Below are 16,707 nucleotides of genomic sequence, written 5' to 3' on the forward strand. Positions count from 1 at the left end.
ATGGACTGATGGGCTGCAGTGGGAAGCACAAACTAAGCTAGCCTGGTGCTGGGTTAGACTGTGCAGACGTGGAATGGAAACTCTGGGCAACTGCTTTAATTCTAACCCTATTGATGTCACACTGCACGTCTTCCATGGCAGGGAAACCAGACAATGAATGGGTCCAGGCTGCCTGTTAGCAGGTAAACCAGTTAAGCAGAGGCAGGGTTGAATCATAGATAAGCATTTTCATTTTCCAATATTGCCGGCAGCATGAGAGCAACAGGTCATCCACAAAAATCTGCTCTACCTGCGCCCCCCCTCCCCCCCAACCTCCCAATAAGTCAGTCGCAGATATTGGCTAGAAGGACAAAGATTACATGGGGAAACAGGCAAAAGGAATAAGAATGGGTATGCAAAAGGAATGAAATGGCTATTTTGGTTACAGGCTACAAGCAATGTGGGCTGGAGGTTGCAAAGGGTGGGCACCTCTAGGGAGTCCATTGTTTTGGCAACAAGGCTGTTAATTTTTCCATGATGCTAGGCAGTTCTTGGGTAAGGAGAATGGACCACATTTTGAGGTTGACTCCCAGGTCCCAGAGCATACAACTCCCAGCCAGGTCAGCATGTACTTAAATCAGAACAAAACAGTCACAGTTAACAGAGTATGATTGATATTTCTTATCATTATAGCTAGTCCCCACCATTCTATTTCTCACTCCCGGCCCTAACTGCAGCATAGAGGGAAATGGGACCTTGGAAACTTAGGGGTGTAAGTCCACTGAAATAAAGCTTTCTACAATATCTCACTCTTAGAATTAGACTGAAATTCTAAGTCTCAGAAATTTCTTTTTCTTTGGATATTGCAAGAAGCCCACTCCCACCAGCAACCAGATGGAACCAGGAGAGCTCTCCACCGATAACAGTAGCACAATATGAATTTTCTTAAAGCCAATGAGCTGTACACTTAAAAATGGTCAAGATGATAAATTCTATGCTTTCCTTATTTTACCATAATTTTTTAATTAAAACTTTTTCCAAGAAAGGTAGTGATTCCTATTGTCCACACTAAAATGATCAGAATTAGCTGTACACCTGAAACTAATACAAAAAAAAATATTGAATGTAAACTACAATTGAAAAAATAAATTAAAAAATAAAATGTTCAGAATTATTTCAAACAAATGCTTAATTGAATTTTTAGAACATTTTAATTTTAACTAATTATAAAGATAGTATACTTTCATTTTGAGAAATATAGACTATGAGGAAAATATTGCTAAAAGGGAATATTTAGAAAAATGTAAAATTATGACACAATATAAAATGAACGCATGTCAAAAATTTTATCTTCTCATTAATAATGAAACTGGTATGATGTTACAGCCAGTTCAAAAAAAGAATGTAAATAACGAATATATGTAGGCAAACAGGCATGCTAAAATAAATTTAGAAATCAATGCCAAACTGGTCAGTTTACATTCTACTGACAAACTCATTTGCATTTCTATGGACAAAAATTAGTTGCAGGACTACACAGGTTTTCTACAATTCACAGAATTGTAAAATGGCTCAAAAACAATGGAAGGCCACCGGGCCCTATATAGTTAGATAGATCTGAAAAGTGTGGTAGACGGGACACCCAGTAACACCCCTCTTTTGTGTGCGCCTCAAAATCTTTCAGGAGTCTGAGAAATAAAAGAAAATAATCCCTCATCCCAGAAACGCATTCGCTTTGATTCTGAGTCAACCTTAATCTGGACTATGGAGCCTTTTAAAAATATATATATTTTTGTTGATTTCAGAGAGGAAGGGAGAGGGAGGGAGAGAGAGAGAGAGAAACATCAATGATGAGAAAAAATTATCAATTGGCTGCCTCCTGCCTGACTCCTACTGGGTACTGAGTCCGAAACCTGGCATGTGGCCAGACTGGGAATGAAACCGTGACCTCCTGGTTCATAGGTCAGCGCTCAGCCACTGAGCCACACCGACTGAGCCTTTAGCAAGCACATTAAACCGGTTAATTGAACAAAATGATCCAGTGCGATCTTCCGGGACACGCCTCAGGATCCTGGTGCACGCGTGCCCCCGGCAACCAGGCTGCGGGGAAGGAGGCGCCGCGTTGGGCTGGGCGTGGCTGCAAGACCACAGCCTGAAACTTCAGGGAGGACCGTGCGCGCCGGGAGAGGAGGGAGGGGAGGACACAACCCAGGCCAGGGCCAGGGCCAGGGCGGGAGAAACACTTCGCCAACCGCGATTAGACGAGAAGCAGAAAAGCGGCGCAGCCACTGAGCCGACCCCGCCGTCCCGGGGCACCGCCTCTCCTTCCCCGCCCACGGCCCGCGGAGCCTCCGGAGGAGCCGGAGGCGGGGCGACCTTTGCTCGGTCCCGGAGCAGCCGGGCCGCGGAGGCAGGTGTTGGCGCCCCCCGAACCCCGAGCCCTCCCGGGGCCGCGCCGCTTCCTGCTCGCCCCTCCCACCCGGACCGGCTGGGCCCCGGCGGCCGCTTCTGGACGCCCGCACCTCGGGCCGCGGTTTCGGTCACACCCGCCCGCGAGAGGTTTCGATTGCGACTGGCGGCCGGTCGGGAGGGCGGAGCGGCCGGAGCGCCCGGGGGGAGCTGGGGGCGCGCGGGAGTGAGCGCCGTCCCGCCCGCGGCCGGAGACAGCGGGGCGCAGGCCCCCGCCCGCGGCGGCGCCCGTGCCGACCTCGGGGCCGGAGCCCCGCGCTTCCGGGGCCGTCGGGGCCTGAGATCGCGGGGCCGCGGGGCCGAGGAGGCGCCGGGGGAGAAAGCGCCGGTGGAGGAGGCGTCGGGGGAGAAAGCGCCGGTGGAGGAGGCGTCGGGGGAGAAGGAGGCAGCAGGTGAGCGGCCCGCGGGAGCGCGGCCCGACGCCCGGAGATGCGGACGCCGGCGGTGATGACGCTGGGCATGGTGCTGGCGCCCTGCGGGCTGCTGCTGACCCTGACCGGCACGCTGGCGCCCGGCTGGCGCCTGGTGAAGGGCTTCCTGGACCAGCCGAGGGACGTGGTGCTGTACCAGGGCCTGTGGGACATGTGCCGCGAGCAGAGCAGCCGCGAGCGCGAGTGCGGCCAGGAGGACCAGCTGGGCTACTTCCAGGCCGAGCCGGTGCTGGTGGCGCGGGGCCTGATGGTCACCTCGCTGGCCGTCACCGCCCTGGGGCTGCTGCTGGCGTCGCTCGGGGTGCGCTGCTGGGCGGACGAGCCCCACTACGTGCTGGCCGGCGCCTCGGGCGTGGCGCTCTTCGCCGCGGGCCTCCTCAGCCTCATCCCGGTGTCCTGGTACAACCACTTCCTGCAGGACCGCGCCGTGCTGCCCGCGCCCGCCAGCCCGGTCACGGTGGAGGTCAGCTACAGCCTGGTGCTGGGCTACCTGGGTAGCTGCCTGCTGCTGCTGGGCGGCCTCTCGCTGGCGCTCAGCTTCGCGCCCTGGTGCGAGGAGTGCTGTCGCCGCCGCCGCAAGGCGTCCCGCACCAGCCCGCGCCACCCCAGCATCAGCACCGTGTACGTCGACTGGCCCCAGCCCGCGCTCACGCCCGCCATCAAGTACTACAGCGACGGCCAGCACCGGCCGCGGCCCGCCGAGGCCGGCCCCGCGGCTGCCAAGCCCAAGGTGGGCTTCCCCATGCCGCGGCCGCCGCCCAAGACCTACACCAACCCCGTGGACGTGCTCGACGGGGAGGCGGGGGCCGGCTCCCAGGGCGCCTCCTCGCGCAGCACCCGGCCCTGCCAAAGCTCCCTGCCCTGCGACTCCGACCTGTAGGCGGCGCCCGCTAGCCTTGACGGGGGACTCGCCGCCACCGTCCAGCTGTAAGCCGCTGGGAACACCTGGCTACCTTGCCCTTGGGAACTGGGAGTCGGACCCCTGGACCCCTTTCCTGTTCCTGTAGATGGTTTGGAGGGTGATCGTCCCTTCCTGCGGCCAAACTGGACTCCTTGGACGATGGGCTCAGGTTGGGTTGGGCTTTCTTTTTACAGAGGTTAGTTTTTCTCTCCAGAGGGACCAGGGGCCTCTCATAGAGTGACAGACTTTTCCTACTTTAAGCTGAAGGACATAGAGCGACTTTTCATCGTGTTGACCGGGGACAATAACAACAACAAGTCCACATCAGCAAATTTAGAGGCTCAAAAACTATCTGACACCTTGAAACAATATTCTGAAATGCTGATGAACTTTGCATCAAGGTAATTAAACATTAATTTCTTCCTTCTGTATAATTACTTTTCAAGCAAACTCTCAGAGACCCGTGTCTCTGCTGGCTATGTATGAATGAGGCTCTTAAAAATAAATGCAGAGCCATGCAAATACCAGCAGCGTTAGTGGCTGTTATGGCATGAAATGACCTGGTTAACCTACATTTATGTTTCTTTATGTACACCTAACATATATCTTTTTTTATTACTTATTTTTGGTGTGAAAGTTGAGGCCACACCAGAGTTTCCCTTCTAGAAGCCAAAGAAGAATGAAAGGACTAATGCTATACTGTTGCGTCCCTTGGCTACCTCACCCTAGAGAGAGAGGACCAGGGATTAAACATTTGGTGCAGAATGGAACATGTTGATCACTTTAGGTTAAAGTATACGTGTTTATGTATCTCTCATTTATAAATAAAATTTGAAAGTAAGACTCTCAGTACGCCCACAGACGTTTTTTGTCTCCAGTTCAAGCCTTCATTACTAACACTGTTTCTGAAATCCAGCCATCAGATCTTCACACCTCTTAGCATAAGGTTACTAAAAGGTGCCAGCGGGCCCCCCTTCAATGCCTGGCTGCTTTATTTCCAGGTTCACGCTGTTTTTTGTGCAAAGCCAAGTCTATTGTTGAAAAAACTGTAAGCACCAGTTTCCGCATGAGGTGCGACTAGAAATCTTTTCCTCTTGTAACAGTGATGCCTCGTCACAGGTAGGCAGCTATGTGTTCATGAGCAGGACTAAATTTCCAAGTGATTGATTTCAAGGTGCATTTAACTGCACCGAATCTCGCCTTTAAAACCTGCCCTTGGTAGCCAATTCAGAGGTAGGAAGGATCAGTTCAGCAAGCAGTGATAACAGCTAGAGAGCTAACTGAATAGCTCAGCCTGCTCAGTACCCGTGGGAGGAATAATACAGATTCACTTCCTTTGCCATTTTGTACTGGAATTACCTGTTTCTATCTTTTTGTGACCAAACTTTAAAGTGCAGGCATATCCCTTGGGGATCTTTTTCAAATGCAAATTTAATGGGTCTGGAGTGAGGCCTGAGACTGATTTCCTAAGATCTTCCCGGAGATGCCAAGGCTGATGGTTCCTGGCCACCACTTGGGGCTGCCAGGCTTTCACTGGGCCTGGGCCTCACTCAAATTTCAGTCCCATGGCAGCACTTAATCAGACCTTTGAGAGTTTGCCCTCTAGCTGAGTTAAGGGCTACCCTCTAGGGAACACAGGCAGAATGGAGAAAAGGCAACACTGCTTTTTTTTTCAGCTAACACTTCAAAACAGATTAGAGCCCTGGCTGGCATGGCTCAATGGTTAGAAGCATCAGCGTGTTCACCAGAGGGTCACGGGTTCAATTCCGGGTCAAGGGCGTGTACCTGGGTTGCAGGTCTGATCCCCACTCCTGGTGGGGCACGTGTGGGAGGCAGCCAATCTGATGTGTTTTTCTCTCTCCCTTCCCCCTGCCCTCCATTCCTTCCCTTCCCCACCCCCTCCACTCTCTCTAGACTCAATGGAAGAAATATCCACACTCCTTGAGTGAGGATTTAAAAAAATGACTAGCACTCTTGTAGTTTGAGGAGTGATTCTCTCCAAAATCTTTTCTCTGCATAGGGCTGTTTTAACAGTGTGTTATGAATTTTCCAAGATCAAGGAGGAGGAGGTGATTGAAGAGGAGGGCAAAAGGGAAGAATTAGCAATACAATATATTTTAAAAAGAGATTAGGCACCTGAGAAACCAGGATCTAGCAGATGACATAAAGACAATGGGTTTCTGGCAAGTACCAAATTCATTGAGTCCTTTCTGGATCGTAATGCCCCATATTATTTCTAGGGAAGCTCAGATAGAAACAAACTGGTGTTTTGTATGTTTTTACTTTTCTTTCCTCCCCAGTTATCCACTGGCTTATATTCAAAATATTTCCTCTCTGGAGATTAAGATTTGCTTCCAAGAAAACTCTATTTTTGCCCTACCAACAGAACTGAAACCAAAACTCACTTTAAAACCTATGTACTTCTTGTTTAATCTTTATTATGTTACCGGGAAACTACAGATTGGGCTCGGGCTGCCTGTCGCTGTGTCCAATAACGAAGGCAGGGTTGAATCATATTAGGCGCTTATTGATAAGGCTAGCCAACCAAGAAGACAGGGCACTTACAAGCATCAGATCCTGCCTTCCAGCAAGATTCAAGGGACAGGATTATAAAGGGGAAGGGGCTGGGGTGAGGAATGCAGCTACATGCAGGCCTGAGGGTCCACAGACGTCAGCTATTGAAATTAGTCATCAGGTGATGAGATGATGTTGATGAGATGATGGTTTGACTCCTGATGGGTCGGCCTGACCATGCTTATTGGTTCTGCTTTCTGGATTCACAGCTGAGTCACCTCCTCAATTGCTTTGCACAGGCCTTGAAAAGGAAACTTTAAGAAAAACTTAACCTCCTATCCTATATAATAAAAGCCTAATATGCAAATTGTCCCTTCAGACAGAGTTTGACTGGGAGACTGGGAGTTCAACCGCTCTCTGTGACATGCGCTGACCACCAGGGGGCGGCGCAGAACATGGCGGGTGCCAGCGCTGGCAGCGGGTGGCAGTAGAGGCGCTGCCAGCCCCAATGGGGCCCCAATGAGAGCAGGACTACAGCAGGATGGTGGAGCAGTTGAGCGGGCAGAACCAGGCCAAGACAGTGCGGGCAGGGGCCCAATCGCCCTGCTGATCACCCCATAGGTGGGATGGTGGAGCAGGTGAGGGGGCAGCACCAGGCCAAGGCAGGGTGCCTGGTGGGGCTGTGGGGCTGTGAGGCTGGGGGCGCGAGTGGAGGCCTGATCCCCACCCATGCACAAATTTGTGCACCGGGCCATTAATCTATGTATAAAAGTCCAGCGACCATTACAGCGGAATGACCAGAATGACCGGTGGCTATAACGCGCACTGAGGCAGCCAACCAGCCTGATCCAGGTCCCGATAGCCCTCCACCCCCCACCCCACCCCCGGCCATCCCAGCCCCCAATCAGCCCCCAACACCCCGATTGGGGGCAGGGCCAGCTGGCAACCGCCTTGGCTGGCAGAAATTTGGGGTCTGGGGACCTTGGAGGTGCTCGGTCTCAGGCAGTTGCATGGGAAAAACTCTCCTTTGGCGCAAGTGGACCCGGGATCAGGATGCCCGAGTTGGGGATGGGGTGGGGAGGCTTGCCTGTTGGCCGCCACAGTCCCCGCAGGCCACGCACAGCAGCCGGGCGTCTGGCCCCCGTCAGAGCAGCCACAGGAATAGGGGCAGAGGGGCACAGGGGGTGGCGCCCAGGAGCCAGGAGGCACAAGGCCCAACACGGGTGCTTACTCTGCCTGCTGGGCCCAGCAGCACCAGCAGGCCGGCCATGGTGTGCAGCAAGGCACTGGAGTGGCTCAGCCGATGGAGGGAAAGCAAGCAGGGAGGGCGAGGCCCTGTGCCAGCCGAGCCCCGAGCGGCATGGCAGGGCTGGAAACCCTGGTGGAGTGGGCGGGGCTGCAGACCTGCATCTTTTCAGCCTTGGCCTTGGAATTCTGTGGGTGACCAGTGTACTGGCTACCAGGGCGTCAGAGGTCAGCCCCGCTTCAAGAGAAGAGGACATGGCAGAAAGTGGCAAGGCCACAGGAGGGATGGGAAATGTTGTGACCATCTTCGGGAAACACAGCTGCCACAGTCTTCAGTGACTATGAACAGATAATCTTTGGTCTCGGTTCTACGGAAGAGGAAGCTGAGACTCAAAGAAGGGAGCCTCTGCAACACCTCACCCACTTCTCAGACCTGACCCTGTGCAGCGTTTTTTTCGTTGAAAGTAGAGGATTCAAAATGTTTTCAGATCTTTGCTATTTTAGGCAGGAAAGAATTTAGCATGGGGAATTGGTGCTTGGGAAATCATCGGAAAGCTGGAGGAGTGGGTATTAGGCTGGGCCCCCAGGAAAGACTCCCTGCCCAGCAGGAGGAGCTGCCCCTCAGCCACAACTGAATTCCAGGACACTCTGGCACAGCTGAGACCCAGGGATCGGGAAACTGCTGCCCCCGCAAGTGCCCTCCAGCTCCCACAAAACAGGCCACTGGGCACTGCCTCTGACCTCTGGCACTCTCGTCTAGGAGTGAGATCTTGCCAATGTACCTCATGTGCCTGGTATTGATAAAAATGGGGTCCAGCTGGTGGAGCTCAGTGGTTGAGCATTGATCTATGAACCAGGAGGTCATGATTTGATTCCTGGTCAGGTTTCAGGCTTGATCCTCAGTAGGGGGGGCGGGGGGTGAAGGAGGCAGCTGATCAATAATTCTTTCTTATCATTGATGTTTCTATCTATCTCTCCCTCTCTCCTCCCCGAAATCAATAAATATTTTTTAAATGGGGTCATAATGTATATACATGTTATAACGAGTTTTTCACTTCATAGATCACTAATGTCTTTCTTGTTAAAACCATACTTATAGAACATTATTTATTTATCATTCATTTTAATTTATCTCATAGAAGGGAGAGAGAAACATTGATGTGAGAGAGAAACATTGCTTCCCGCACTCACTGGACTGGGTATTGAATCTGCAACCTGGGCATGTGCTCTGACTGATAATCAATCCACCACTTTCTGGTGTATGGGACGATGCTATGCTGGTACCCTTACCCGAAATTCCAGCCTCCAGAACTGTGAGAAAAATACATTTCTGTTGTTTAAACCACACAAATTTATGATATTTTGCTATGGCTCTCTGAGCTGACTAATCTATATATTCTCTCTATATAAAAGCCTAAGTGACTGACGGCCGAATGACCAGTCGACCGCTTGCTATGACACACACTGACCACCAGGGAGAAGATGCTCAATGAAGGAGCTGCCCCCGCCCCCTGGTGGTCAATGCACTCCTATAGTCAATCTCCCACAGTCCCTCCCTTCAGCTGGTGACCAACCTCCCGCAGTCCCTCCCCACAGCCAGATGGCCCCAATTGGGGCCTATCAGGGCTAGCCAGGGGGAGGGACCCCACCTGTGCACGAATTCATGCACCAGGTCTCTCATTCACATATAAGAAACTTAACCCCCTATTCACATAAATGTATGTGTTCTAAAATTCAAAATAATGATTACTTTTCAGATTAATTCAGGTGCTCTATCTACCAAGTTGTAGGTCCCCCCTATCAAAAGTACATGTCCCCTTGTTTTCCCCCATTTACTCCTTCCAGCCCCCACTCCCCTCATACATCTTTTTGCTCCTGAAAATATCCAAGCTGGCATGGAAAGAGACTCCTGCGTCCAGCCTGGTCTGGTTTGGGCCTCAGGGCCATTCTCTACCACAGCACAGAAACTGATGAGTTTGAGACTTAAGACGCTGGAGGAGGCCAGCACCTCAGGAGTTGCTGTTGTGGGTAAAAACTCACCCTAAACTTAATACCAGCTACCCAGCAACCATACCACAGTGGAGACAATGATGGGAAATGGCACAGCCACCTTGCCTCTAGCCCTTCATACCTATCATATGCCATCGCAACTTGTTTTTAATAATCCTAATTGCATACAAAATATGTGTTCTCATTGAATGGGTGAAGTCTTCTCAAGATTGCTCAAGCTATGCTTGGAGGAGGGAGGAATGTGAAAGTAGAGCCGACACTGCATTAGCACAGCGCCTGCTCTACCCGTTCGCAGGTCTGGCTGCACGCCCTCACTTAGGAGGGGTGAGGTTTTTAGCACACGCTGTCCATCTCTTGGGGAGGCTGTGGGAGGAACTATCAGAGATGCTTCAGCCACCGCCCTCTTTATTTACTGATCTTCATCTCCTAAGTTTTGGGGCGCCTGTCATTTTGTCAGCACCTTGGTGGACACCCTGGAAAACAAACGATTCCAGGCCCCACCTTCATGGAACTCACACGGTCTAGTGTGAGAGATGCATACAAAGAAAATGAATAATAAACCAGGGTCAAGGGCTGGAGAAAAGGGCGACATTTTAGGGAAGGTGGCCAGATACTCAGCAGAGAAATTAAAGAGGGAGCGAGGACGCTCTGTCTGTGGAATGGCCACCTTGGTTTCACTGCTTCACTCATAAACTTGCTTTCACTTTAAACTCTAAAAGTAAGTAAAAGAGGGAGACTAGTGTGAAATTTTTCCCACACAAAGTCAAGAACCCACACACTACAGGCCAGACGAGGCAGACCCACTCCAGGCCCAGTTTCTGTTGGTAGCACTAATAGCGCTGAACTTCAGTTTTCTCACCTGTACAACTGGGAAGACTGGATTGGATGTTAGCAGAGGGCCTGTCTAAATGTAATATTCTGAGAGTGCAGGTTAAGAATTAGATGAGGCTGAGAGGAGAAACATGAAATGTGAACAGTGAAGGCTGGGGAAATGAATAGATCTGTAAAATTAGTAATTGGTCTGATAGCAACAAACTCCATGATCTACTTCTAGGTTTCTCTGAATTTCATAAACCTCCCAAAATTGACATATTACAATGGGGTCCTGGATTGTGAGAGGGCGCAGGCCAGGCCGAGGGACCCCATCTGTGCACGAATCCGTGCACTGGACCTCTAGTTAAATATAAAATCTTAAGTATTCACTCTAGCCAGTTAAAGTAGTAGGACCTTGGTACACCCTCCCATCATCCATACCTGAGGTTTTATAAGGAATTCAAGTTTAATGTCTGCTATAGACTTACTGCTCCATGTATTAGATGGAGGGAAATTAAGTAAGAAATTAACACCTTATAAAGAGATTGTCACAATGGAAGGCTCTTATAAGTTGAAAACATGTCATTGCTCCAAATAGGTAAATTGACATATTACAATTTAAGGGATAGGGGTGGTTATTAATATATATATATATATATATATATATATATATATATATATGCCTAAGTGACCATTGGACCAGCAGCTATGATGTGCACTGAGCACCAGGGGGCAGATGCTCAAAGCACAGGCATGGAAACATGGAACAGACTGGTAAATCTCACAGGGAAAGGGAAAGAGGTAGGGTAGGAGGAGATTAAACGAGAATCTTATATGCATACTAGAAGCCCGGTGCACGGATTCATGCACCTGTGGGGTCCCTTGGCCTGGCCTGTGGGGATCGGGCCAAAACTGGAAGTCTGACATTCCCTGAGGGGTCCTGGATTGTGAGAGGGCACAAGCCAGGCCGAGGGACCACATCAGTGCACGAATCTGTGCACTGGACCTCTAGTTAAATATAAAATGTTAAGTATTCACTCTAGCCAGTTTTTCTCAGTGGTTAGAGTGTCAGCCCACAGACTGAAGGGTCACGGGTTCAATTCTAGTCAAGGGCACATACCTCGGTTGCAAGCTTGATCCCTAACCCTGTCAGAGTGCATGCGATAGGCAACCAATTGATATGTCACTCTCACATCAATGTTTCTCTCTCTGTCTCCCCCCCTCCTTTCCACTCTCTCTCTCTCTAAACAAACAAAAATCAATGGAAAAAATATCCTCTGGTGAGGATTAACAAACACACACAAACACACACACACACACACACACACAACTTAAGTGTCCATTTATGAAATGAAGTCCTCTGGTGAAAAGGACAGTCGGTGTGTTTTGTAAATCCTTGAACAGGGAAAGCATAACAGGGTGTGGTAAGCAGATTCAGGCAGGTGACTCTTAGGCAGGCATTCCTAAGAAACCAACGATAGTAAAAGATATAAAAAAGCAGCAGGTGAGAAGGCTGCACACATGACCTACTAGAAGATTCGGCTGCAGTCCGCTTCCTTTTTCCCAGGAACAGGGAACAGGGGGTGTTTATGGGGCAAAGAAGGAAATGGGGCTTGCAGACCAGAAGGGTGGGGCTGAGAGGAATTGGAATGTGAAAGCAGGCTGAGCTAGTGAGACAAACACAAGCCTGGGAGTCTGGTGGAGGGAGCTCAAGGGCTACTAGGAAGGGAGACGTCGGCAGCTGCTTAAGCGTGTCCAGAAGGTGGAAATACTGTTGTGCATCATTCACATGTGCCTTTGGCTTGGATTCTTTTGTGTCATTTCTATGCACTTTTGCACAGAGAGAGGCACAGTCCTGCCAAAGGCAAACTTGGCAGTGAGGATGGCTCTTGGGAGCAGGTAGCAAGATACACCTAAGATTCACCCTGTGGATGAGAAGGGGTGGAAGGAACGATGGTGCCGAAATGGTTTCTGTCATAGGTAGCTGGGCCCCTGAGGGAACTTAATACCCTGGTGCATCTCCCAGCCTCCAGGAAGGCGGAACCCCAGCGTTTGGTCTTCAGCTCAGGTTGATTCCAGGGGGATTTTTACACTTGATTGGAAAGCACCGTTTATTTTATGTACTACACACTCATTCATAAGTCTAGGACTTCTCCTTATGCTTGGAAGCCCATAAGACTCATTCTGCAAGAAACTCTGAGTGGCCTAGACCAGATCCAAGCAAGAGAAGTCTTCCAAGAGTCGAGGGAAACGATGTATTCTATTTGAGAGAAATTATAAGAGTCATCACCTCCAGCTACAGGTCATGCCTGTGCCACTCAGCCACTGCGCTACTAATGACATTAGAGACGCCTTCATTACCCAGGCACAGGAGCAGCAGATAGAGCTGTTGGAAATCCCAGAGCACTCTGACATCAAGCAGATTGCACAGCCAAGAGCAACATATTTTTATGTTGAACTTGACACAGGAGAGAAGCTTTTCCACAGAATTATAAAGAATTTTCCTTTGCAGTTTGGAAGGGAGGTCCTGGCAAGTGAAGCCATCCTTAATATTCCTGACAAGTCTGACTGGAGGCAGTGTCAGATCAGCAAGGAAGAGGAAGAGACCCTGGCTCGCCGCTTCCACAAAGACTTTGAGCCCTTTGACTTCACTCTGGATGACTAAGCAAAGGAACAGGCACTTTATGAACTTCACAGGAAGTAGTAGCAGCCTGTGTTTTAAAGAAACTAGTCTCCCATGGGGACTGTTTCCTTGCCTCTTTTTGGTGCATTCCCATGGAACTTGTCTGCAGCAAGAGGCCTAAGATGGAATATTTTTCAGAAAAAGTCATTTGAGGATGAAAATTTTATGTTAAAAAGCATGTTTGTCATCCATCTGTTTATTATCATTGGGACTCATGTTGTCAGACTCAGGTCTAAGCGCACAGGTATGTTCATTCGATGCCCAGTTGGCCTGATGTAGGTTCGGTTAATCCCATTTTAATCATTGGGAAAACAGTTTCATGATCAAGTGATTTGCCCAAGTTGCTCCTATCAAATTCCAGACCAAACTCTTGCTTGGTTACCTGTCTCCTATCAGAGTCAATGGACCTGATTCCTTATGTGGGTGTGAGTAAAGTAGATCCAGGAAGACAAGCTGAGGTACAAGCTGTCAGAGGGACATGGGATCTAATTAGCATCTGGATGTTTCCCCAGCCGGCAAGAGCTAGTTGACATGAGTCCTGGTCCACGCCATAACTCCATATGTTGTGCCCACAGAATCCACCCACTTTACTTCAAAGTCAGACAAATCATTAATCTGAGTTTCTACGTCTGAAAAGTAGCTCACCTGTACTTAGTTTTAGAATCATATGAAAGCATAAGAAAAATGCTGATTTTACAAATTTTCAGAAAAAGTGAGTACTAACTTCGCAGCAAAATTTGAGAGAGGGAGTGGTAGGGAACTAACCCTTGCACATTTACTGCAGTGTAGAAACCTGACCTCTATCCTGAAAGGTAAAGACTTAAGATAAATCATTGCCTTTCGTAAGATGGAGAAAAAAGTTCAGAGAAATTAAGTAGCTCAAAGTTATCGTCAGAACCAAGATTCAAATCTAGAACCCCTGACTAGTTCTGGGCCGGTACTGGGATCAGAAATTTTCTGCTGATAACCTGTGACCTCAGTAACATGGAGATCATACTGAAATCAACACCCACCAACAAAACCAGATGACTGCCTCCGATTGAAAAAGCAGCTATTTTAGCCCTAGCCGGTTTGTCTCAGTGGATAGAGTATCTGCCTGCGGACTGAAGGGTCTTGGCTTCGATTCCTGTCAAGGGCACATGCCCAGGTTGCGGGCTTGATCCCCAGAAGGGGGCGTGCAGGAGGCAGCCCATCAATGATTCTTTCTCATCATTGATGTTTCTCTCTCTCTCTCCCTCTCCCTTCCTCTCTGAAACCAATAAAAATATATTAAAAATAAAAGCTAGTCAACATAATTCATTACCTCTCAAAGTCTCTTCCTGCCCTTTAAAAAAAAGAAAGAAAGAAAAAGCAGTTATTTTAATAAGGAGTTACCATTGGCCACAAACTGTTCCAGAAATTAAAACAGTACACAATGAAATGTATAAACAGTTTTTATTGAGCTGCTTCCGCTTCTTTTTTTAAAAAATCACATTAATCAGTTTGCAAAGAGGTCAACAATTCCTGTAAGAAAAGAGAGTTCAAGTTAGAGAGTATGCACTACGTTGAAACAAAGCAAAAACAAAGAGATGGTTGAGCTATACAGAAGTTAGAAGAAATCACAGGGAGTTATAAACTTCAGGAGTAATTCCAACTAACCCTGATAACGTCCCACAGCCCACCCCACAATAGGACTGGACTCCTTGTGGAAGTCCACAAAAAGCTGAAGTTCCTTTTCTTTTTAATTTTTTAAAACACTACTTATTTATTTAATTATTATTATTATTTTAATCCTTACCTGAGGATATTTTCCCATTGATTTTTTTTTTAAGAAAGAGTGGGAAGGGAGGGAAGAGGAGGAGGAGGAAAAGGAGGAGAGAGAGAGAGAGAGAGAGAGAGAGAGAGAGAGAGAGGCATTGATGTGAGAGAGATACATTGATTGGTTTCTTCCTACACATGCTCTGACCAGGCCCAGGGATCAAGCTTGCAACTGAGGTAGGTGCCCTTGACTGGGAATCAAACTTGTGATCCTTCGGGCCACTGGCCCACACTCTAACCATTGAGCAAAACTGTTTGGGGCAAAAGCTGAATTTCTTGATTACTACTTCATGCATGTTTCACTCGGTTTGAATAACTAAAGATGGAACAGCTTCTAAAGACAAAAACAAATTACTGACCATTCATTTGATATACATAATCGCCTCATTCGCTAGTTAACACTGCCTCCCTTCACCCGCCTAGGATCTTTCAGAAGGGTCATTCTGTAGCTCTCTCTCAAGAATCTGTTTTCCTCAAAGACACTTCCAGGCATACCTGTTCATCATAGACCTCATTGACAAAAGTCTCACTGCTCATTAGATTCTCTTCTTCTTGGTCATGTTCTTTACGGCTGTTCAAATTTCTTGATGAGGCTGTACTATTTCTAGAAATCAAAGAAACAAAGTCAAAAGAGTTGTTCCTTGAGGTAGCAATTGGAATTGGCAAATGTTTAGAAAGGGCCAACGTGTGCCCTAGTCAAGGTTATTTTTTAAGGAATTACACAGTTTTGATTGTCTCTTTAACAATGCAAACAACCTAGAATGGGCAACTCTTGAGTCAATTATTATTTGTTACTAGGCATTCATTTAACTTCTGAAATGATACGTCGTCTCAATTGAGGGGAACTAGGTAACAGGAGGCAATGGGTACCGAATCCAAGGACAGGTAAGTGGCACCTGGACACAAGCGGCAAGTTAATGTGGTGACAATCAGACCCCAAGGGTAGCATCTCATTCATCTTACTATTAACCATTAGCTATTAACTAACCAGTGCTACCTTGGGCAAAAACAAGCACTTCTCTTGGCCTTTCCTTCAGTCTGTAACGTGAAGGCTGGGCAGAGATGTAACTTTTACAACTTTCGTCATCTCTATATTTCTTTTTTTAAAAAATATATTTTATTGATTTTTTACAGAGAGGAAGGGAGAGGGATAGAGAGTTAGAAACATCGATGAGAGAGAAACGTAGATCAGCTGCCTCCTGCAGAGCCCCTACTGGGGATGTGCCCGCAACCAAGGTACACGCCCTTGACTGGAATCAAACCTGGGACCTTTCAGTCCCCAGGCCGACGCTCTATCCACTGAGCCAAACTGGTTAGGGCTCTATATTTCTTGATACATAGGCTATTTAATGTCTACTTATCTAATCAGTTTCTTCAGTTACTATATCTCCCTACTCTAAAGCTTATTTTGCCATCATTCCTACTCTAAATTGTGATTTTTTTTATTGTCTAAAGTTTTACATATGTCTTCTTTTATCCCAATTAACACCCCCCCCCGCCCCCGCTGCCAGGCATTCCCACCCGGGGCAAGCCCCCACCGCCCCAGTGTCTGTGTCCATTTAAATCGTGATTTTTGTTATTCTTGTTTGTTTCTTTAATGTAGTGACTCTCTAGCTCTTTGACAAAACAATGTTTTTGCTTTAAATCTTTCCTGAGTTTCTTTATTTCACCTCCTATTATGGGCTGAGTGGTGTCTCTTCCAAATTCATATGTCAAAGTCATAATCTCCACTTAGACTGTAGTCACATTTGCAAAGAGAGTCTTTAAAGAAGTAATTATATTAAAAGGAGGTCATTAGTTTGGGCCCTAATCTAATATGACTGGTGTCCGAGAAGAGGAGATCAGGACACAGCCATGCGCAGAGG

At 48.3% G+C, this 16,707-nt stretch overlaps 2 protein-coding genes across 5 annotated transcripts in view; one reads left to right on the forward strand and one right to left on the reverse strand.

Annotated features, from left to right (window-relative positions):
- Window positions 1–2,167: 2,167 nt before the first annotated feature.
- On the forward strand, window positions 2,168–4,629 carry CLDN23 (claudin 23). Of its 4 annotated transcripts, none has more exons than XR_004966131.1 (2): window positions 2,168–4,181; window positions 4,418–4,629. XR_004966131.1 is itself a non-coding variant. In XM_036300131.1 (2 exons), exon 1 carries the CDS (start codon window positions 2,878–2,880, stop codon window positions 3,757–3,759), a length of 882 nt encoding a protein of 293 aa, XP_036156024.1. In that variant the 5' UTR covers window positions 2,168–2,877; the 3' UTR covers window positions 3,760–3,806; window positions 4,042–4,629. The 4 variants fall into 4 exon arrangements, 3 of the variants coding, with proteins under 3 accessions (XP_036156024.1, XP_036156021.1, XP_036156022.1); XM_036300131.1 differs by having other exon boundaries at window positions 2,168–3,806; window positions 4,042–4,629; XM_036300128.1 differs by having other exon boundaries at window positions 2,168–2,755; window positions 2,786–4,629.
- A 10,364-nt stretch (window positions 4,630–14,993) lies between these two features.
- The window catches only part of LOC118652131 (low-density lipoprotein receptor-related protein 1B-like), a 43,007-nt gene continuing 41,293 nt past the window's right edge, over window positions 14,994–16,707 (reverse strand). The window contains exon 31 of the mRNA XM_036302075.1: window positions 14,994–15,446. Coding sequence (XP_036157968.1) covers window positions 15,299–15,446 — 148 coding nt within the window. The 3' untranslated portion in view covers window positions 14,994–15,298. The remainder of the gene's footprint in view (window positions 15,447–16,707) is intronic.

The sequence above is a fragment of the Myotis myotis genome, unplaced genomic scaffold (assembly GCF_014108235.1).
Source record: "Myotis myotis isolate mMyoMyo1 unplaced genomic scaffold, mMyoMyo1.p scaffold_m19_p_3, whole genome shotgun sequence".
Classification (NCBI taxonomy): domain Eukaryota; kingdom Metazoa; phylum Chordata; class Mammalia; order Chiroptera; family Vespertilionidae; genus Myotis; species Myotis myotis.